At 43.8% G+C, this 23,135-nt stretch overlaps 1 protein-coding gene across 2 annotated transcripts in view; it reads left to right on the top strand.

The window, feature by feature from the left end:
- Tnr (tenascin R) overlaps positions 1–23,135 on the top strand; it is a 74,490-nt gene that overhangs the window by 23,744 nt on the left and 27,611 nt on the right. For both annotated transcript variants that reach the window (XM_059280811.1, XM_059280812.1), the window contains 9 exons: positions 1,062–1,247; positions 12,897–12,986; positions 14,213–14,476; positions 15,054–15,323; positions 16,471–16,590; positions 17,484–17,630; positions 20,228–20,347; positions 21,890–22,033; positions 22,631–22,761. In XM_059280811.1, the coding sequence (XP_059136794.1) occupies positions 1,062–1,247; positions 12,897–12,986; positions 14,213–14,476; positions 15,054–15,323; positions 16,471–16,590; positions 17,484–17,630; positions 20,228–20,347; positions 21,890–22,033; positions 22,631–22,761 (1,472 nt within the window). The remainder of the gene's footprint in view (positions 1–1,061; positions 1,248–12,896; positions 12,987–14,212; positions 14,477–15,053; positions 15,324–16,470; positions 16,591–17,483; positions 17,631–20,227; positions 20,348–21,889; positions 22,034–22,630; positions 22,762–23,135) is intronic.

Genomic DNA, 23,135 nt, shown 5'->3' with positions numbered 1-23,135 from the left:
TTCAGATGGATTCAGTCTCCTCTCCTATGGGGACAAACGGGGGTGGGCTACTTGCCTGGTGGTGGCAGATGACCACAGTCTACTCAGAACAAGTAACTGAAGCACTCCAATGTTAATTCAAGTTCCAGGACTGCAACTATCTTGGACTTTTTAAGGGACAGATTTTCAAGACACCCCTATGTTACACTATAAGTTCTAGTGAGCCTGTGGAGGAGGATGGTCCTAGGGGAGAGAAGCAGCTCCCAGAGACTGTGAAAGGAAATTCCAATAGTCATGGGAACTCTTGGAAACCTAAAAGACATATTCAGGTGCCATACTGTTGGATTCAGGGAGTCCATTAGAGATAACAACAAGCCATCAATCCAGGCTTGGACTCCTACTTTTGTGCCCGGTGCCATGCTGTGCACTTCACATGCATCAGCTAATCCGTAACAACAACTTGGATTGTTTTCCCCTTTCGAAGAGATGGCTATTCAGTTCTAAGAGCTTGAAAGACTTGTCTGTGGTCTTATTACTGTAGGTATCAGAACTGGCTCACACAGAGGTCTGACTCCAAAGCCCACACTTCTTACTATATCACACCCATTATTCACATTGTAATTCCCAACTTGCATGAATTACAGTTATACTATGCAAGTAAACCCCTGGGAAGATGTCTCAAAATCTGTCATCTCCCTTTTGCTCAGAGATCACATCTGACATTACTCTATTCCATTTTAATCATTCAGGGTCGTTTCTTGTTTTCTTCTACTGGATTATCTTTTGCCTTGATTTTAAACCTCTGATATTAATCAGCTCCTTTTCAAGTTTCTAGAATGCTACTTGAATTCTCAGACGATGTAGAAGAAACAGAATTCATTGACATCTAACTCCAAATCATGTGACCCACCCAAGGACTTGTCATGGAAGACCCAAAAGGCAAAGCAGAGTCTTCAAACTTCATTCAGATATGAGGCAGAGGGTCAGAGGTGTCGGCTCTCACCTCAAAAGTCATTAGAATTCAAGATGTTCACAAATGTATGGAATTACAAATGATGTTGGCAATATTTGTTTATTTTTAGAGATTGATGCTCCCAAGAATTTGCGAGTGGGTTCCCGCACAGCAACTAGCCTTGACCTTGAGTGGGATAACAGCGAGGCAGAAGCTCAGGAGTACAAAGTTGTGTACAGCACCCTAGCGGGTGAGCAGTACCATGAAGTGCTGGTCCCCAAGGGCATTGGTCCAACTACCAGGACCACCCTCACAGGTGAGTAGAATCTGTCTCTTGGGATGTTTGATGGATCTATACCCTCACAGCTCTCTTCTCAACTTACTTATCTCATAGCTACTCCACCAACAAATCCTACTGATTTAATATGTTAAGTATCTACCAAACACATCCCCAACTTTAGAGTGCACTGCTATTGACCATTCTAAACTTCAGTCATCTCTTGTTTTAACCATGGCAATAATCCCCCACATTTTTCAGCTCAATCTAATCTCCTCTTTATCCCAACAACATTGAATAATTTTTCAAAGTACATTTTTATTATACTGTTATATTATGTATACAATTGAGGCATCTAGCTTTGCCTTCAGGGTGAACAACCCCCAAGACTGGCCTCCTTTTCTCTACTTTCCCCAGGCCACCTCCCTTTGATGCCCTGGTGCTCTCTGGGCGCCTAACCCATAGGTCTGCTTCCTTCATTTCCTCAAACACACTGTGCCTCCTGCCCTACGGCATTATCACTGCTTAGCTTATGTCAGATTCTCTTTTGGCACCAGAATTTACACGTTACTTGATGAGGAACAAGGTCAAATAGACCTACACTCAAACAGTCACCTCTCTGTACCGTTCTGCATACATGTGGCCAGGATTGTTTGACCTTCACCCTACACCTAAAGCTCCATAGAAGTCAGTCCACATTCATTTGTCTTGTCCATTGTTGAATCTATTGTTTAGCACAGTACCTATCACATACTGGATCCTAGATCAGTATTTTGTGAATGAATGGAGCAGCAAAACTTTAAAGTGAGAGCCTGGCTATGCCTTTTGTGGCCTATAAAGAGTTTGAGGTATAGTAGAAGAGAGTAAGGAACCATTAACGGATTTTATGTATTTATGCATTTACTTACTTGCTTTCTGAGACAGGATGTTACTGTGTAGCCTAGGCTGGCCTCCAACTCATGATCCTCCTGCCTCAGTCTCCTGAGTGATAAATTATAAGTGAGCAGCATCAAGCTGGGTAAGGGATTTTAAGCAAGGCAGTACAATGAATAGGTACGTACAGACAGGGGTCAAGGCTAAGACGGGCTGGCAGGAATCTGTTGGTGATGTCAGAGAAGAGAAGATGGTGTATGGATTGAGGCAGTACCCTCGGTCAACCCAATGCATGGCTGAGGCTGGGGAGCTGGGAACAGACCTTGGAGGAAATGGGACTCAGTCATAGCTCCATTTGATCCCACAGCACACCCATCCAAGAAAATATACCTGCTGGGCCTCACCAGAAGGTGGGTGCTTGAAGTGTGCTATGTGACCTTCACATGACAGATGAAATGGACATAAGCTTGTGGGCCAGAGGCTGCCCATGAGCCCACAGACTTCATTTAACTTACGTCATGGCTTGTAAAAGCAGGCGCTGTCTTACTAGTCCAGGGGTACTACAGAGTGAGAACAGTGAACGAGAACAGTACGACTGAAGCTGTTTTCTTCCTGAGCTGAAATCCCGGACCTCCTTGCCAAATGAAACTAGTCAAAGTAGATATTAAAGAACACCTTTTCCAAAGAGACACACAGCCGGAAACACAGCAAGGAGGTGGGAAATATGCTGATAAAGCAGGCTAACAGGAGGGAATTAGGCATGGAAGGGACTGCAAGCTGGTGCAAGGGCCTTGCTGAGAGCTGGCGACATTTATTTTAAAAAAAAAAATCCCTTCAACAACAACAAAAAACTGAGTGATACAGGAGGAAGCGGCACATCTCTGCCTATGGCTACAGGATGATTTGCCAGGTAACGTTTTACAAAAGTGGTGACTAGCTGTTTGGATAGAAGCCACCCTGTAAAATCATAGAGAACCAACCACAGCCTAGTTATTAGTTCCCATATCAGGAGAAAAACAAAAAAGAAAAGACTTTGTGCTCCTTGATACCAGTCTTCTACCATATACTTGCAGTTATGAACATTCCCATTGTATGGATGAGGAAGTTGAGGCTCAGAGACCCTAGAAGCTTGTACAAGTTCACAACACACTAGCAAGGGACATACTGACTCAGAGCAGCTTCTATGTCCCAGTGTAGAGGCTTTCTTTCCCTGGCTGCTGCCACCACACAAGTAAAATGTAAAGGAAGGTTCAAATTTAAGTACTGCAGACCTGTAGGGCCATAGGAGATTTATTATTGAGTAATAGCTGAAATAGGTTTGTGGTGATATTGTGTTCCCCAATGTATTGTGCATCCTAATAAACTTATCTGGGGTCAGAGGACAGAACAGCCCCTAGACAGACATAGAGGCCAGAAAATGGGGCACACTCCTTTAATCCTAGCATTCTGGAGGCAGAGATCCATCCAGATCTCTGTGAGTTCAAAGCCACACTGGAAATAGCCAGGTATGGTGACATGATTCCTTTAATCCCAGGAAGTGATGGCAGGAAGCAGAAAGGTATATAAGGTGTGAGGACCAGGAACTAGAGTCCTTAAAGTTTTTAGGCTTTTAGCAGCAGTACAGCTGAGATCCACTTGGATGAGGACACAGAGGCTTCCAGTTTGAGGAAACAAGATCAGCTGAGGAATTGGTGAGGTGAGGTTAGCTGTGGTTTGTTCTGTTTCTCTGATCTTTCAGCATTCACCCCAATACCTGGTTCCAGTTTTGTTTTTATTAATAAGACCTTTTAAGATTTGTGCTTCATAGGTTAATATTTGTGTTTGAGTAGTGCTATTTTATATATATATATATATATATATATATATGTATGTGTATAAATATATGTGTGTATGTATAAATATATATGTATATATATAGCATGTATGCATGTATGATATGCATCTCCTATAATTGTCCTAGGAATTTCACTGCTGGGAGATTTATAAATGAAAACCACTGCACCATTTAAGGAGGGATTATATGCATATAAGAAAACCAAGTGTATATAGTACATGCCTATGCTGAAACTAGTCCCAAGGATCACTGTTCTCTTTCTGAAGTATCTGGGGGAAGAAGGACTCAGGAAAGAGAGAAGGGGGAAGGGGAAATGATTGGTCTCAGTTCTAAATTACTATCTGTTCTCACTCATTGCCCTACTTGAACCCTGAAGAGGAATTTCTCAGTTTCTTTGCCTTGTGTGTGGGCCTCCAGAAACCTCTTACTTGACTTGGACCCAGACCCATCACTTTCCATGTGCCTGGGTCAGCTGACCCCCCCCCCTTCCAAGCCTCTATTTCTTCATTTGTAAGTGACACCATTCATCTCATAGAGCCATTGTGAGAATCATATATTTCATTTTTTACTCTTTTTAAATAATAAAATGTAACAAAATAGAATAAGATAAAACAAAAGCTATCACACTAGAATTGGACAATACAAACAGAAGGAGAAGAGCCCATGAGAAGGCACAAGAGACCCACTCATTCACATACTCAGGAATCCCATAAAAACACTAAGCTGGAAGCTATAATATATGCACAGAGACATGGTGCAGACGAGTGTAGGCCCTGTGCATGCTGCCTCCATCTCTGTGAGTTCATACAAAGTTTGATCATGTTGGTTTAGAAGGCTTGTTTTCTTGGTGCCCTCTATCCCTTCTGGCTCTTACAGAGAATCATACATTTAATGAGTTCTAGGCAACAGATAGACTGTAAGTAGATGATAGGGGGAGGGAAAGGGGATGCAGAGGCCTGTTAGCTGATTTAGGATGACCTCCTTTGATCAGCATGATGCCCTAAATGGATATGGGCACCAGAGACAGAAGTGTCACTGAGGAAATGGTAGAGGCCTCTTCTGCCTGACCCACTGAGTCATAGTCTATATTTCAGAGCCTCAGGAAGTTTGTGGGCACATGGACATACACATTGGCAGAAATAATGCACTCTTCCAGAGCATGGCTTTTGATGTCACCCTACTCAGATTTGAGGTACACGGCTTTATGGCCGTACATCTTTGATCAGATCCCCTACATTTTCTGTTCTTCAGTTTCCTGATGTCTACCACAGAGCTGTCAAGGGGATTAAGTAAAACCGTATGCGCCATTGTGTGTAAGTGCTGAATTTGGAACCTGGAACACACTGACCGCACATTAGCCATTGGATTTTTCACTGTTTGACTCTCCACAAAGTTCAACCCTAGACCCATCGCAGCCTGGTCTTCCCCTGGCACACCTGTAGACCTCCTTTATTCTCACAGGTAGTTGCTGCCACAGGAGGCAGTGGCACCTGTATTTACTATTCTTGACAGAAGCTCTTGTGTCTGAGGCCACCATGAAGCTTTTGCTGTAAAACCCAGGGGCCTTCTTGGCTTTGAGGGTTCTGAGTTATTTAAAGAGCCCACAGCAAGTACACACCTTTCAGTCCCCTTCCACAAATTGGTTCTTTACAACACAGAACCTAGGCTCAGGTCTAGAATCCCAGACATTCCCTCATTATTCTCTGTAAGGCAATGCCTGGAGAATTCCCTCTGGGATACAAATTTGTTTCTAAACCACAGACTATGTGTCTGCACTGGTTTTTTTTGCTTTTCCTTGCTTGGGTGGCTTCTGAACCTTAAATGCTAAGTCATTTCTTTTAGGCTCAGCCTCCAAGTCTCTATGGTGTCTGTTCGGTCAATATTTTATGCCTAGAGTCTCCACAGGGTCCCAAAGTACCACAGATTTACAGGCTCATTAAGGCTCTTCTAGGTTAGAACCTGGAATTGTGAAAAGACTGGCAGCACTCTGCTCTCGGACAACGAGCCTTGTGGAAGACTCCTGGCAGAGGAAGGGAAGGAGGGAGGAAGGGGAAAAGGGAGGAAAGGAAGGAGATTCTGGGTTCTTGGCTGGAATGAGGTCAAAGGAATGCCTTCCTGTCAGAGACTAGTGGAAAATAATAATAATAGTAATAATTATAGTGATAATAATAATAATTAGTATCAGTACTCTGATCATTGTGTCTGAGGTGACTTCTCTGCTCTGTTCTCAGAAAGGCCAGAAAGCATACTCGGCCACAAAGGAACAGGCTCTTGGCACCCGTGCATCCTCCCAAGCCTCTCTTTTCCTCCTGGACACTGTGACCAGGAGACAAAGTCAAAGGAGCTGGTCTCCATGGTTCCCAATGAATAGTTCCTAGCTAGCCTGCTGCTGCTCCATACTAGTGTTTCAATCTTTAGTCAACAAGCTGATAATCAGAACATCAATCAATAGGAAACCTAGAACCTATAGACATTGTGCCATCACATATGTTGTAGAAAAAGTACAGTTGCAGCCACCACACGTCTCAACTCACACATGCACATATCTACACACATACACTCAAATGCAAATACGTACACACGTGCCCACACATGTGCAGAAAAATGCCCATAACCGTGCATTCGTACTCACATGCAGCAACACTCACACATGCTTACATGCATACATATACACTCACACAATCATACTTTCATTTTCTCCCATGAAGTAACATTAGCTCATCTATACACATACAAACTCACATGCTCTCACACAAATACATACAATTACACACTCATATACCATTGTCACACTATATGCACTCACATACTTTCATATACACAAATACATACAACCACATAGGCCCATAGACACACTCATACTGCACATGCACATATATACACAAATACTTGCACATTTACATCCATACGCATGCAAGTACACACATATACAGCTAGTATCTGCAAGCAGGCCTCATCAGTATGACTAGCCTTCTTCATAGCTTCTTATTGGTGGGAAACATTGGATTGGGGGCACTTACTAAATCCATCAGTTCTTCCTCGGGGCCTAGATGTGGGTCCAGAGATGGGAAAGTGAGTTCTACAGGACGTATATGCAGATATACTATTCCCGGGGAGATTTCCCATGAAGGAATTTGATACCTCAAAGGGAGGACAGCTGTCAAATCAACAGCCACCAAGGCATTTATGTCCACTCCACCCTGTCTGTCCTCTCCAGCCACATTGGTGCAAACCCCATCCTAAGTGCTAGTCCTTGGGCACTTCTGACGGGGAGAGGTATGGGCTAAGGGTCTAGGGGCCTGGACAAGACAAAGTTCAGACTCCTTTGGACAAGGTCATAGTGACCCCAAGTGGCCACTTTGGTAAGGCACCCTTTAAAAAAATGTGGCCTGTCAGGGAGCTTGAAGGTATGGAGTAAGCCACAGAAACAGGAGTACATAGAACATCTCACAGAACTGAAGAACCAGGTCTCTTACATGTTCGAGAAGTCCAGAGCAAGAGAAGCCAGGAGACAGAGATCAGAATGCTTATTTCTTCTTTGGCTCTTTGGACAGGGAACACTTATTTACAGCAAAGAACCAGAATAGGGTGTTCCTATAAGACCGGGGTGATGAGCCGTGCTCCCCATTAGTCTCACTGGCAACCAGAAAGTTCCATCTGAGAGAATGCTGTTTACTATTGCTTTCTTTTTAAATGTGGTTTGAAAGTCAAGATGGAGTTACTGCCTCTTGTGGTGCTTTGGCCTCATCCGTATCCCCCAGTGGCAGAGCGATCTCCTTGAAAGGCTGACTCATTGGAGAAGCCCCTTCTTATCCAAGATGGGAGGGCAGTGCCAGGGAGTTTGGCTCTCCATCTAATTAACATAGTCCATGAGGTATGATTTCAGGACATCTCAGAAGGTCTTGTATTCCAAGACTTCTCTCCATCTGTGACAGCTCTGCCTCAAAATTGCACTACCAAGGAATTTCGCTGTACTGGGTCATGGCATCTGGTCTTGTTTTCATAAGTAATTTTGTCAGATATGGCTTGACACAGGCTGTCAAGATTAAGAAGCTGACTGTAAGCTCCTTAAGGAAAGGGTTCATGGTTTGTGTCTCTCTGTGAAAACCAGTGGACTAGGACTAACTAAACCCTTATTCCCCATTTGGTAGCCTTGAGTTCCATAGGCTTGTTGGAGAGAGACCCGGGGATGTAGACATGAAAAGGGTCCACAGTAACTCATGCCCACTTGAAGCCAATCAAGCCTACAGATGGCAGGTGACTTACTTACATTTCTGCTGGCAAGAGACAGTTCCTCAGGCCCCCTCCATCCCCCTGCCTCCTCCATCTCCCACCTCCCCATTGCTCCCCACCAGCAGCTGCAAGCATAGGTTTCCTCGGCAGGAGCAAGTGAGTGATTCTGCCCTCATCGCGGCCATCCTTGCAGTACAGCGCTGGCACATGCCCATTGCCTTCCAGCTCTCACTAGCCCACTGGTGCTTGCCCTGCCCTGTTCTGACCACAGGGAGACTCCATCTTTCTTCATTTTAGCTGGATTTCAAGGTCCAGCCTGAGTCCCTTCTCTGGCTGCTATAGCCAAGCTGAGTCCATTCTCTGAAGCCACGCTTAGTTAACAGCACACAGTATTGACTCTCCGATTCTGGTTTGTTCACACCAGTCCCCAAAGCCAACTTGTATGACAGTTAGGGAAAGATACCAGGTTCTAAGCCTTGCTTTGTCCTGTGCTCGCTTTGTGGTCAAGGGATGAACGTCTCTGAGCCCATATTTGTTCATGAGTCGAGCTGCACGGCAGTTACTAAGGGCACACATGGGTCTCTATAAAAGGTACACTTGGAGCTGTCGTCTTCACCATCAAGACACTCAAAATCCTTGTTTTAACCTCATCTTTCTTCTTATCCTTTCTTCTTATTCTTCCAGATCACCTATTGCTTGCAGCTCAGTGTTTGGCATAGCAAGGGTAGTCAATAAGTAATTAATTTACTTTTCCAGTTCAGATGCATTTTTGACCCTCAAAAGGACAAGGGGATGTCTTATCAGCTCACTTCATATCCAAAGCCCACAGCCTCGTGCTTGACACAAAGGGGACCCTCGGTAATGCTTGTGGACCGAGCGGATGAGCTGTGTGCTTTAGGGATTCAGAGAAGAATGGGCATATAGTGAAAGAGTTTAGGGAAGTGTCAGCCCTCAAGCTGAACAAAGGAAGTTCTATAAGGGATGGAGAATAGTGACATCCTATGGGATGACTTGTCTGAGCTTTTGTTAAGACAGGGAACGGAGCCATTTATAGGCTTTCCCTCACAAAAGTTGGATGGAAAAATAAAGGGAGCATTGATGGCGAGCGATGGGGTCTTTAAAGTGAAAAATCCCTCAGCGTGCTCTGCGTGCTGAGAGGGAGCTGCGGCAGCTATGCCTCAGACACACATTTCCTTCTCCAGCAGAACTGCTCTTTACCTGCTGCCAAAGAGCAACAATTCACTCGCAGAGCAGGAGGAAAGCGGCTGAAAATCAAAGGGATATAGCAAGCCGAGGCCTGTAAGAGAGTCCCGCTTCCCTGTCCCCTAGACAGAAAGTCTGGGAAGAGCGCTCTAACATCTGCTGTTTTCGGGGGAAGGCAATGCTGCTGTAAATTATTGAACATTTCATTTAAGCTTCATAAATAAGAAACTGGGATGAAAACATTACATGCTAGATCCGCTTGGCAACATATAATTTCTGTCTTACTGCCTTGATCTGTCACCCTTTGCCTACGCTGGAAAGTTTCTACTTCATTACAAGCAATTGAAGGTCTCAATCAGTTGCCTGAGAAAAGCAGTTGGTGCCCTAAAGGTAACTGAATTCTCCAACGAGGGGGTGTTCTGAGGATAGTGGACTACATTAATGGCAATGACGGTGTGTTTTAAACAGGTCTGTATGCATTGCAATCACCCACTCAGACTAGAGACAGGTACTGAGACCAGCCAGGGAGCACTCCTCACTAACACCTTGACTCCATGAGTCATTCATTCATTCATTCATTCATTCATTCATTTGCATCAGAGTCAGGGGCCAAGCTTCAGCAAACCAACAAAAAGTGTACCTAAAACCAACCTGTACCTGCCTGGGCGCTTTTTGATAATGATAAGACCACCTACATGAAAAGGCTTTAAAAACATCCTAGCATACATCTGTGTGCTGGGTAATGATAATATTGATGACAATCATTACGGACAAGGACCTGTACACAGAAAATTCATTGGATCCTTAACAGTGACCCTCTGACATCCAAGCTTATTATTCCCATTCTTTAGAAACTGAGGCCTAAAGATATTAAGCAGTCAAAGTTATACATGTGGGAAGTGGCCAGGCCTGCATACGTAAATGTACACCAGACTCCAAAGCCTGCTATACTCAAACTCTACCTCTACTTAGGTTGACAGTTTCAGGAGAGAACCAAGTAAGGGTTAGAGAAGGGACAAGCTGGTTTGAGGTGGGAAAATGGAGCCTAATTCTAATTCTGCCCGGATAGGGCCCAACTGCATCCCTTCAAGGGAGACTCATGGCTAAGACCAGGTCAGATTCTGCTGTAACCACACAGAGTGGGAACCAAACCAAAGCCAGGAACAGGGTGGAACCTTCTGATTCCTATGCAGCATTCCCGTTTGTTGAAACAAGCCATTGGTTAAGGAGAGGCTGCTCATTACATTCCCTAGAAAAATCATTGGTGTTGCCTTCGGGAAGCCACAATAGCCCAGAGGATCAGATGTAGCTAGGGTAGGAGAAACCTCCCAGGCCTTGAACTCTGAGGCTAGAAAGTCTGAGAATCTTCTCAAACTGGTCACAGATTCATTTCCATTGCCTCAGTTTCTCGTTTTTTTTTTTAAATAAATATTACACCAAGTTGAATGGTGTCATCCTTAAAATCCATGTCCACCTAGAACCCACAGAAATGACAGTATTTGGGAAAAGGGTCTGTGGTTGTGTGATCAGTTTCAAATGGGTTCATCTTAAACTCTAATCCAGTGCAACTGATGTCCTTTTAAGATGAGGAAACACATACAGAGAGAAGGAATGTCACAAGCCTGAAGAGGTGGAGGTTGTAGTGGTGCTGTTGCAAGCCAGGGAAAGAGAACTAAGCATCCCACTAGAAGCCAGGAAGAGGCAAGACAGGGTCCCTTAAAGCTTTTGGAGGAGCTTTGTCCTGCCAAGACCTTGTTCTCTGACATCTGGACTTCAGAACTGTGAGAGAATATGCTTCTGTTGTTTTAAGCCCCCAGTTTATAGTAGTTTATGGCAGCAGCCACAGGTGATTAATATGAGTGGATAACACTGCCCATCCACCTTCATGGGATTGTGATGAAGTTCCAAGTACATTCATGCTTAAAAAAAAAACACAATGTTGCGTAAACACAAGAGAGTCTTACAATCCATAGTGCTCAGGACCCCAGGCAGGCCTCATAACAAGCCTGATGGAAGGAATTAGCCAGACCACTGGAGGCGCCCAGGGATGGCAATGAGATTGCTGTATTTTTCTATAATCTAAGTCTTAATAAGTGGGGTGAGTTTGAAGCTAGTTATAGTAGAAGAATAATGGTCCCCAAAGATATCCGCATCCTAATCCCTGGCCTCTGTGACTACGTCACCTGCTGTGGTAAAAGAGACTTTGCTCCCTCGATTAAGAATCTTTGTCCTGTACTATCAGGTGGGTCCAACTTACTGATCTTGGTCCCTATGATAAGTTAGATTCGGGGAGGTCAGAGTCAAGGTAGATATGACAATGGAATGTGAGATCAAAGAGAGAGAAAAGGGTTTGATGATGTTAAGCTTCAGGCTTTCTGAGGGCAAATTAATAAACAAGAGACAAGAGAGGCATGCAGCCCCTAGAAGCTGAAAAAGCAAAGAAATGGGTCCTCCCTTGGGAGCACCAGAAGAAAGGCAACCTTGCTGAGCTATCTTAGATCCCAGGCCTCCTGAGTTAGAGGATCATTAATTCGTATTGTTGTGAGCTACTAAATCATGGTAATTTGTCACAGTAGCAATAGGAAACCATTACATCAATCAAACCACTTGATCTGAAAATGAATGTGGAACAGTGGAGAGAAAGACTCGAGAGAATTCCAGATGCTCCAGGAACCTGTCAGTGATCCTTTGCAATAAACCCCCAAAGGATTTCCCACGAGGCTTATACCCTTTAATTTTGAATTCCCTTCAAATTCTGAGTCCATAAGAAGCCACTGTAAACTGTAACTGATCTGTAGCTTAAATATCCAGGACTAAGTGACTGACCTTGCTGGAGAGGTCACAAGTACTGGAATTCTGTACTCATCTATGTTAAAAGCCTGATAGTCCCATGTTCTAAGGAAAAGTCTATATATTGTGACCTCTAGAAGTAACCCAAAAATCCCTATGTTCATAGGTGTGGTCTCAGGACCTATTTGTAAAATATGTAATATAATCCTCCTACACACGGTCAAGAAACTCTTCCAGGGCTCATGTCTACACTGTTCCTATTGATTGTATTTTCTTCACACCTCACAGTTTAAGCAAGAAACCACTTCACTGTGTTAGCCAACATGAGACTCATGTATACAGGAAAACGTTCTAGACATGGCCAATTTTCCCAAGGACACTGACAGGGGCAGCCTCACTGCCTGTCTGAGACACGTAATAAGCAGCCACTTGGCACTGGCCAGTTCTTCCTACTGACTTCATATGGATTTTCCAAGTAGCAAAACTGGGATTTCTTAATGGGTAAAATTAGGAGCAAAGTGACTAATGAAAATGGACTAAACATGAAATCTAAACAGGAGTCTATGATCATTTTCTTCTCTCCTTTTAGCCTTCCTCATCACATACACCTGTGTGTTGATATATGTGTACACACACACACATACACACACACACACACACACACACACAGAGAGAGAGAGAGAGAGAGAGAGAGAGAGAGAGAGAGAGAGAGAGAGCGAGAGCAGAATAATGTTTGTTTCTGCATCTACGCACAGATCTGGTGCCAGGCACAGAATATGGAGTTGGAATATCTGCAGTCATGAACTCAAAACAAAGCATTCCTGCCACCATGAACGCCAGGACTGGTAAGTAGAATGGTGAGTAAGGTGACTAAGCTGTAAGCATGTAAGACTGAGGTGTGTGGAGACTAGCTCTGTTAGGATCAGACATGGGGTAACCTTCCCAGTGAACAAGACCCTGATGAAAACCATTGCCAACTGTCAGCATCTACCCTATGCTTGACCTGACATCTGAAGTCCCACCCTATTCACTATGGATCTGTGTTTGACCCACAATCCGAAAGTCCCCACAGGCTGATGCCATAGCAGACTGTATTTCTGTCTAAGCCACCTCATAGCAGACAGAATGTGTGTCCCCAGTCTGCATCACAGGAACACTCAAAAAGGCCACCACAATGAAGACCTAGACTTGGAAATGTCCTATATGATCCCAAAGCAACAATAAAAGCCCACTTAAGATTCCTCCTGCTCTGAATCCAACAGTTTCCCTTCCAAGTCCTTGGGAAATTTCAAAGTCACTCTAGTAAGCTTAAATATAAGCATTTTAGGGTGGGCAGGGTTAGAGGTTTGGGTCAATCCCTATTCCAAAGATTCAGCCTAGCATAAACAAACTTGCTAGAAGAGCACACTAACAAGAGTCTACAGAAGTCCTCAGACCTCTATACCTGTGGTTAGAACAGCCCAAAATAACCTTTAAGTCAGGGAAGGGAAGACAGGAAATTTAGTTGCCAGGAACACCTTATCCTATATGGTGCTGGCTCCTCTTTTTCTCTGTTTGGCTTACCAAGGGAGGATGAGTGAAAACAAGTACAGAGCGTCTGCAAATCAGCAACTAGATCCATCCCAGTGGTGGATGTATTCCAGCGTGTTGCTGCTAATAACCTCTTTCTACAGATTGTCCATCTGTTGTGTATGCCTGGCCGTCTTCCAAAGGGAAGCTGTTTAACAAAATGTGAGAAGAGTATCAGCCATGACAAGCTAGGGCTCATGGTCAGCAGGTCTACCGGCAGCCTGGAGACACACAGGGTAGTTCCCTAACCAGTGGCTGTCCTACAGAACCAGTGGGAAATAGGCTAATTGCCAAATGAGGTGATACGTGCCTGTCCTCTCACACTTGGGAGGCAGAGGCAAGAGGATCAGAAGTTCAAGATCATCCTCTGATACATAATGAGTTCAAGACCTGTCTAGTCTATATAAGACCTTGAATGAATGAATGAATGAATGAATGAATGAATGAACGAACGAACAAACAAACAAACAAACAAATAAATAAAACTTATTTTAATCCACAGAACTTGACAGTCCCCGAGACCTTATGGTAACAGCCTCCTCAGAGACCTCTATCTCTCTCATCTGGACCAAGGCCAGTGGTCCCATTGATCACTACAGAATTACTTTTACCCCATCTTCTGGCATCTCCTCGGAAGTCACTGTGCCTAGGGACAGGACCTCATATACGCTGACAGATCTAGAGCCCGGAGCAGAATACATCATCTCTATCACTGCTGAGAGGGGTCGACAGCAGAGCCTGGAGTCCACTGTGGATGCCTTCACAGGTACCAGGGGAGCAGACATCTCAGTGAGGTTCCAGAATAAATAGATCTTAATGTGAGAAGGTCATTTGGATGCCCCAGTCTTCCAAAAGAGAACACTAAAAGAGATGTGTAGGGTGGAAGAGAGGAAAAAAATAATACATGCACGAAAAGGACATGTTTGGAAGTAAAGAAAAGGGGTGAGTGAGGACGCCACGCATCTGAAATGTTATGTCTGATTTTTTTTTACAGCCTGGACACAGTAGTTGATTTGTCCCCACCTTGCCCTTCCTGCATTAAATCAATGGGAATGCTAAAGCTCTATGTCACCATTTTTTTTCCAAGCTAGAGGTTTTTAAATCCTGGATCAGTATTATGAATACTTCACAGAAGTGCTTCTAGTTTTCTTAGAATTGACTGTTCAGTATATGGCTTGGGAAGAATCGACTAGGTGGGACTGGAGTGTGGGGAGGTAGGCCCTCTGAGCCAGCAGGTGAGAGTGCAGCCCTCATTAGCAAAGAAGGAAGTCAAGAATCTCTTCTGCGCAATAACCTACTACCACGCGCGTGTTTCAGGGCCACCAATCTTCTCTACTTTGCAGGCTTCCGCCCTATCTCCCATTTGCACTTCTCTCATGTGACCTCCTCCAGTGTCAACATCACCTGGAGTGACCCATCTCCCCCAGCAGACAGACTCATTCTGAACTACAGCCCCAGGGATGAGGAGGAAGAGATGATGGAGGTCCTCTTGGATGCCACCAAGAGGCATGCTGTCCTGATGGGTCTACAGCCAGCCACTGAATATATAGTGAACCTTGTAGCTGTCCATGGGACAGTGACCTCTGAGCCCATAGTGGGTTCCATCACAACAGGTGAGGTTGGAAAAGTTGGTGAAGGGGCGTCTCACAGTAGCCTTTGATAAGCCAATGCAATTTAAAAAAAGGGAAACATTCAAGGAATAGCAAACTGAGTTTGTGGCTAACAGGCCTCTGTGAGTTGTTCTGAAGCAGCTACTTCTTCCAGGGCTGCATAAGAAGCATACAATGAGAACTCCCATTTGGAAAGTAGGATAGACCCAATGTTCTGAGGGCTCAAGTCATAAATGCATTGGTCCTAGATCTACCAGCCTAAGAAAAAAGCCCTGGAAAAAAGCTAGTCTCCAAAGGAATCCTTCTAAGTGAAAGGATAATGGTTCTGTTCTGGAGAGCCATCTTTTGACTACCTAATAAGTGAATCTTCCTCAGAATCAGCACAGAACTAGCATGCAACTATGTGGTGACCTGGTACTCAAAGACTGGGGTTGATTTGCACATTGTTTGGAAAACACAGTGCTCTAAGATGAATTGGGTCATTTCCATTTGATCATTTGCAAATGCAATCCCAAATATGATATGTGTGTACATAAGAACACCTGTGTTTAGGTAGTTCCCTATCAACTGACAAGAACTCACAAATTGAAAAAGTATATTAAACAATCAGCTGATTCAACTCCACAATTTAAGTTTGCACCCTAAGTAAAATACAACTTAGGAAAGTATATTTGTTTGGAATTTGTGCTCTGAAATCCCTCTATAGTTAATAGGCAGTTTTCCCCAGTTGAACCAAAGGTGGCTGCTAAAAAAAAATTTAAATTAAAAAAAAAGAGGATAGTAGCAGCATTGGATCTTTCTAAGAAAAGTTTCCCTCAGAGAAGATAACTATGTAATTCCCTACTTGAAATAAATTACAGGGACTTAAAAGGAAGTTTTAGGTGGTCTAGATAGATAGTAATTGTTGCACAGAAGCACAGATCTTGCCAACTTAGCTTCCCGTTGTTAGAATGTTCATAACTGACTTTGGTCATGGCCCCAATGTTTCAGGTGTGACATCACACTGGCCATCTTGTTAGGGATGTGCTATTAGTTATGTAGGGCTGTGTCTGCCTATGGGACACTAGTGGATCAAGGCAAAACTAGGAATAGAAATTCCATTTTCAAACTGTGCTTCTGTCTTTTTCCCACAACTCCCTGATCTTTGTAGGAATTGATCCCCCCAAAAACATTACAATTAGCAATGTGACTAAGGATTCAGTGATGGTTTCCTGGAGCTCTCCCGTTGCACCTTTTGATTACTACCGAGTATCATATCGACCCACACAAGGTAATGAAATGATTTTATTTCTCAAACACAAATGAGGTTTGAAGCTGGGTGGAGATTAATTTGGGGGTACTGTCAATCTGCAGGACATTGGCCCCTCTCTTTAGCCTACTCCCTCAAAATGAGAGTTTGTCTGTGAAGAACGACTGGGAAACCATGAGTTCACCAACTCCTCTCAAAATGGCTTGATTACATTACCAAGAAAGCCAGACACTTCACCAGTGGAAGCAACTGGACACCATTAGCTAGGCTGTGCAATGAGAAACAGTGAACCCTGAAAGACTTTCCCTAGAGCTAGGGCTACATGTACTCTCCTGAGCATACAGTCTAAGACTAGAATCCAGGAAATGGATAAAGATCCAGCAGAGCCAGATGGAGCCCTGGAGGGATCCACAGTGATATGATCCTAATTCTGCCGTTGCCGCCAACGTGTGAGTCAGAGAAGTTGGCTGAGACCTTGCCTGCATACTGCCAGCTCTTGCTGGTGTGTGAGGCATTGTTAACAGTGTGGAAGACATACCCACTTCCAGCAGGGGTAGGACAGTTTTCCAGGCGACCTTTCTCTGAGCTGCATAAGCACTTCTTGCAGCTCTGCCCAATATACTGTCTTGATATGGTCACCTAAGAGAAGACCAGTCTGATAGAAACTGACATAGTAAGTAATTCATTTACTTTTGTTCTAAGAAGCCCATAAAATGAAAGAGTGAGGCCAGCATATAAGATTTATTTAAGCTCCACTATTGCCATCTTATGAATTATTGATCTGCCTTCCCTATTGCATGCTGAGCCCACATCCATCTGTGCTTCATGACCCACTGTCCCAATGTACACTGAGCCATGGACCCACTGATGAGAGAGCTGCTGAACTTCTAATGATGGATTTTGTTCTTCCTTAGTGGGACGGTTGGACAGCTCTGTGGTGCCCAACACTGTGACAGAGTTCACCATCACCAGGCTGCATCCAGCTACTGAATATGAAATAAGTCTCAACAGTGTGCGAGGCAGGGAGGAAAGTGAACGCATCTGCACCCTCATACACACAGGTAAACATGGCTCCCTTGGTGAGAGTCAGGTCAGGACACGAGGAATGGGTTTGAAACAAACACAGGAAGCAGGGTGAGATTATTCCAGCTCATACAGCCGGTATCAGGTTCCTTGGCCTCCTCTGACTCACTGTGCCCTGCAGGACAAGTTGTGAGTTCTCCCCCCCAGACTATACTGTCTAATTATAGGAGTTTAATAATGAGTCACACTCGAGGAGTCTTGCTGGTTCAGGTTAGGAATTTCCATGGAATTTCCGCTATGAAGAGTGCCCTTTCAAAGACGCATGATGGGGACGCATTCCACAGCAGATATTTGAATCTTTAAGACATTTGGGGTGGGAGAACCTCAGGGAAGAGTTGTTATTCCAGTTACAGGAAATTGGGGGATGAGATTATTATCTTATATAGCCACCCTTTGCCTTTGCTTTATGCTCCAGGAAAAAGGTTTTAAGTCTTTTTCCTGTATGAAGGCAATGGAGGTGAAGTTGACCATGTGTAGAATCCTTAGACACCAACAGGAACACTGTATAGTCCTTGTTCTCCTATAGGCTGTCTAATCAGATCCAAGAGTCCTCTGTGTCCACAAGCCCATTCACAGAAGGAGCTCCAGAGGAAGGAAAGTTGAGGAGATAGAACAGCTTGTAATATTGGGAAGTGGGGAAGAGAATTCCCCTTTCCATACCTTCTTCAGAAAACAAGCTCTTTGGATAAGCCCGGGGACAGAGCTCCCTTTCAGCAGCTCTGCTAGCCTTCCTTCTCTGGTCCTTAAGCAAGTATATCGGTAGAATCAGCAAAGATTTGCTATAGATGTCACTAGAAGGCACAATCATCAGTTTCTATCCTCAACATCCAGAACAGACCTTCTAGTTAAAGCATAGTTTCCATCACATGTAGGAAAACATTCCGCCTGCCTCGTTAAGAGAACACCTGGATTTCCCGACACTGCTTAATTTCCCTGGAGATGGTGTTTCCTGAAGGAGGGAAATGTGCCTAAGAATTCCTCACTGCTTTGTAGATACTCTCACATGCACCAAAACAGCATCTCCTTACACACTGGCCAAAACATCTTTCTGAAACATAAAGTAGCCTTCTCAGGACAGCACAGAGTATGCTAACCTTTCCGAGTCTCCCTTCTTCAGATCTGTGACTGTAGATGCACTAGCTGTGTTTTATCAGTCAGTCTGGCCCTAATCCTCTAATTATCTGTGATCATTAAAGCATCTGGTTAGTAAATGTTGACCAGAAGTAATGTCCACTGAGCCAAGAAAGCTCCTTTCCTGCCCTCCTGAAAATGCTGCCATATTTTCTCATTGAACATCATAAAATGGATTTCTAGAACATCTTGTTCCCAAGATAAGAGGGCTGTGGACTAAGACCAAAGCTAACTCCTAGGATTCTTGGCCACAGACAGCAGACAGCTCAAAAGCAGAAACTCAGCAGCACACTAAGCCACATTGCCCTCCTTCAACTTCTCGGAACTGTCCTGTTCTCAGAAAGTAGTCACAATGATTTTAAAATTTTTAGAAATGAGAACTCCTTCAAAAGATCATCCACATCTCAGAAATCACCCAACTATACTTCATTCAGTAAGAGCAGCATTTGAAGAAGTTTTTGAAAGCATATATTATAGATAAAATTCAAAACATTAAATTATGAGGGTTTTTTAATTGTTACTTTATGATGAGGAACATAAGCAAAAAGAGAAGAGAGAGGGAAAAAAAAACACCAAATACAGCTCACTTAATTAAAGAACAGGAGTAGACTAACAGTGGATTTTGGTTCTCAAACATAAATTGTATGACTCAGGTTGAACTGACACTTAAATTGTTATAATAACATCCACTTTATAAATAAATTCCTACTTTATGAAAAGGAAGCATGTAAGTAAACCCAAGAGTTACAGCATGGGTGAGTAAAATCATAATCCATTCACAAGCAAACTTTCTTCCCTTGACAGGCAATCTTGGCTTCCCTAAGCTTGAGTAAATTACCATGACTCTCTATGCAACAAAAAGGATGCCCTGAAGATAGTCTAGACTGAAGCTTGTGAATAGTGATGTAAGAATTTGGGAAGTGGACATGACTCTGTGACTGAGTTCCTGGTGTGGGGTGCCGCTGCACTTTTACCACACTTCCCGAGGTTCACAGAGGTCTTTCCACAAAGGTCACCCTTGCATGTGTGAAAGAACAAGCAGACCGGAAAGCAGAATTATCCCAGTAACTAAAGAATCATAACATCTTCAATAGGTTCTTCATGCCATCTCCAGTGAAATATCTAACATACAAGAGAGTATTTTGAATTTTCTACTTCCCATTGAACATGTCGAAAAATTCTGCACAAAATAAATTAATGAATTAATTTAAAAGAAGGACTTAGGGCAATTGGGAGAGAAGTGGATATTTGAAAGGTAGAAGAAAAAGGGAGAAGGAAAAAGATGAATGGAGCCAGACAGAGAGAAAAAGAATCAGTCTCCAGTCCATTGTTTTATCCAGATGAGTGACAGATGTGCACCACATGGGAAAATTCTGATGGTTTGTGGTACTTCTACCCTGCAGCTGCTCTTTCTTTAACCGGATGTTCTGCTGTTCTGTTTCAGCCATGGACAGCCCTGTGGATCTGGTTGCTACCAACATCACCCCTACAGAAGCCCTGCTTCAATGGAAAGCACCCATGGGTGAAGTGGAGAACTACGTCATTGTCCTCACACACTTTGCAAGTGAGTGCCTGCAGGTGGGGTTGGGGATGGGGTGTAGACTGGAGCTGCAAGCCAGTATGGAAGTGAAGAAGTAATTCATTTTTGCCATCTGAGAGTCAAATCAGAAATTACCTTAGGTTGGGGAAATTGAGTAGCCCTCAAGCACTATAAAGTCCTCAAGATATCATCCCCCAACCCTTGTAAACAGCTGGTGATGAAAGTCAACACCAGCTCAGTCTGCAAGGCTCAAGAAAGGCAAGCAACCAAGAACAAACACAAAATCAGAGTGACAAGGCACACAGCTCCATCCTCTCCATTAACATCCATTCACTCAGCAAATGCTTTTGATAACCTCCCATGGGCTACGTACTCACTAAGCCTAGAAAAGTTGAGAAGCAATGCTTGAGTTCTTATCTTTATGGAACTCACCTCTAGTGATGATGCAGTGAAGTAAATACAGCTTGACATGAGCTGTGGCACGAACTATGCAAGACAGAGCACAGTGAGCTATACCCAATGGGCCATCATAATTTAGAATCAGGATACAGACGGGAAGAAAGGAACATGATCTCAGAGAAAGTAAAAATGACAAGGGAATTCTGAGGAAATGTACAGCCTTCCCGTATTTGGAAAGAGATGAGCATTTAAGGGTCTGCCATAGTTTAGTACAGACATTAGGTCTGACCTAGTTTGGAGATGTGCCTAATAAACTTTGTTAAATGCTGAATGATTCAGGAATACTCTAATTGTCTAACAGAGGGCTTGGCTCTGATCTAATGAACAGTTTTAGTAACAGCTTGAATGAGCCCCAAGAAGAAGTGCTTACAAAATTTGTATATAAAACAAAACTGTGATTGATTGAATCCACATTTAAAATGTTTTAATAAACTGAAACTGTGGTCCAAAACTCAACCAAGGTGAAAGATGATAGAAATAAAGGCAAAACTCTGCCCACAGGTCAGAATGATCCACCAAGGCAGTGGTGATAAACAAACTCATTGATTGTTAATAAATTCAGCATGTAGCGGCAATGATGCATGGCTGTCCTAAAGCCTGGAATAATACAAATGACAGGCACAGAAGCAGGCTTACCCTGTTTATAGCATTGATCAGCAGCACCAATTCTTGTTCTCAATTGTCTCCCAAGATTTGCACTTCAGCAAAGACCCTGACAAACTTTCTTGTCCAGAGAGAAGCAGTCAGGACTATGGAAACTTTAGAACTGTCATATAAATGTAATGAGAGGTGGGGGCTGAATTTTCTCACTATAAAGGAGGGAGCACTTGGTGGGGAAAAAGTGGACAAATAGATAAACAAGGACTCTTCTTACTCCATTGCAGAGGCCTGAGTAGAAGGTAGAGACACAATTTGGCCTCCATATATAGAACACTCTTTCTAAAGAATAAAAAACAAAAACAAAAACAAAAAGATGGAAGGGGATCCTTGTATGGGGCAATAAGCTCCATCACCTGTAGTTTCCCCTAGAAGCCTTGGGTACTGAGTCCATGGGAAGTGCCTTTAAATATGGTGGGTCTTTCCTTATCTGCATGGATCTGATTTCAGTTGCTGGAGAGACCATCCTGGTGGATGGAGTCAACGAAGAATTCCAGCTTGTTGACCTGCTTCCTAGCACCCACTATACCGTCACCATGTATGCCACCAGTGGGCCGCTCATGAGTGGTACTATCGCCACCAACTTCTCTACCCGTGAGTACAGGCTCCTGCATGGCTGATATCATCCCTGGAGGATTATGTGGAACCAAAAAATGATGCTTCCTTGTAATGGAATAAATAATAAGCTATAGGTTTTAGTGATCTGAACATGTTTCGGCTAAATGTGGTCCATGCAATTAGCACTTCTCTTTCTACACTCAGGATCTCTGTAACAATAGCAGAGCCATACAAGAAAATCTGGGACTAAGGCTGTATCTGGTACAGGAAACTCTGACCAGTATTGGAAAGCTTGATATGGTAGTGGGGAGCTGCTGGGTAAAATCATGACCAGAAGAACATTAGGACAAGAGAAGATACAAGATAGTTACAAATTTAAGCAGATAGAGGTTGAATGGGTTCAGGAGCCTAAGCATAAAGAGTTGTATTGGAAGATGTCATGCCTCAGCTCAGAGTCCTGCTTGTGGGGGTAGGAGTAGCTTCAAAGAGGATAATAGCACCCTTTATGCTCCCATCCAAACCAGAACTAAATTCATCATGGGAACAGCCCTGTGAGTAAGATTACCATGCCTGAAATTGAACAAGGGAGAGCTGGAGAGGCAGGGACACCTTAGCATTTTCTCTTCTTTGCAGTCCTGGATCCTCCCGCCAACCTGACAGCCAGTGAAGTCACCAGGCAAAGTGCACTGATCTCCTGGCAGCCACCCAGAGCAGAGATTGAAAACTATGTCTTGACATACAAGTCTACTGACGGAAGCCGCAAGGTAAGCATTTAGCTGGAAAGGGGAAAAAATATTACTCCCACGTGAGGCCATGTGGAACCTGATCAGTGGAATGACCCATGGAAATTGCATGGCTGGAGAAGAAACCAATTCACAGGCAACCAATGAGGTTCCAGATGCTGGATACACAGCCTGCTATGGAGGAGAGAACCCAGGTTTACAGGCCAGGAAATATCAAGTTGTGGCTTTGCTATCGCTCTCTGCCCACACTGCAGTAAAGTATTAGCCCTCTCTCAGTGTCATTGTCCTCTCTGGATCATCGCTAGGTATGATGGTGCTCTGAGCATCATGGTGCAAAACATGACAAACTCCCAATCCTACGTTATCAGAATGATTTCTTGCTCCCAGAGCCAAGC

This window comes from Peromyscus eremicus, chromosome 15, assembly GCF_949786415.1.
Source record: "Peromyscus eremicus chromosome 15, PerEre_H2_v1, whole genome shotgun sequence".
NCBI lineage: Eukaryota > Metazoa > Chordata > Mammalia > Rodentia > Cricetidae > Peromyscus > Peromyscus eremicus.
Note: the sequence above shows the minus strand (reverse complement) of the source record. Positions and strands in the feature narration are given on the sequence as shown.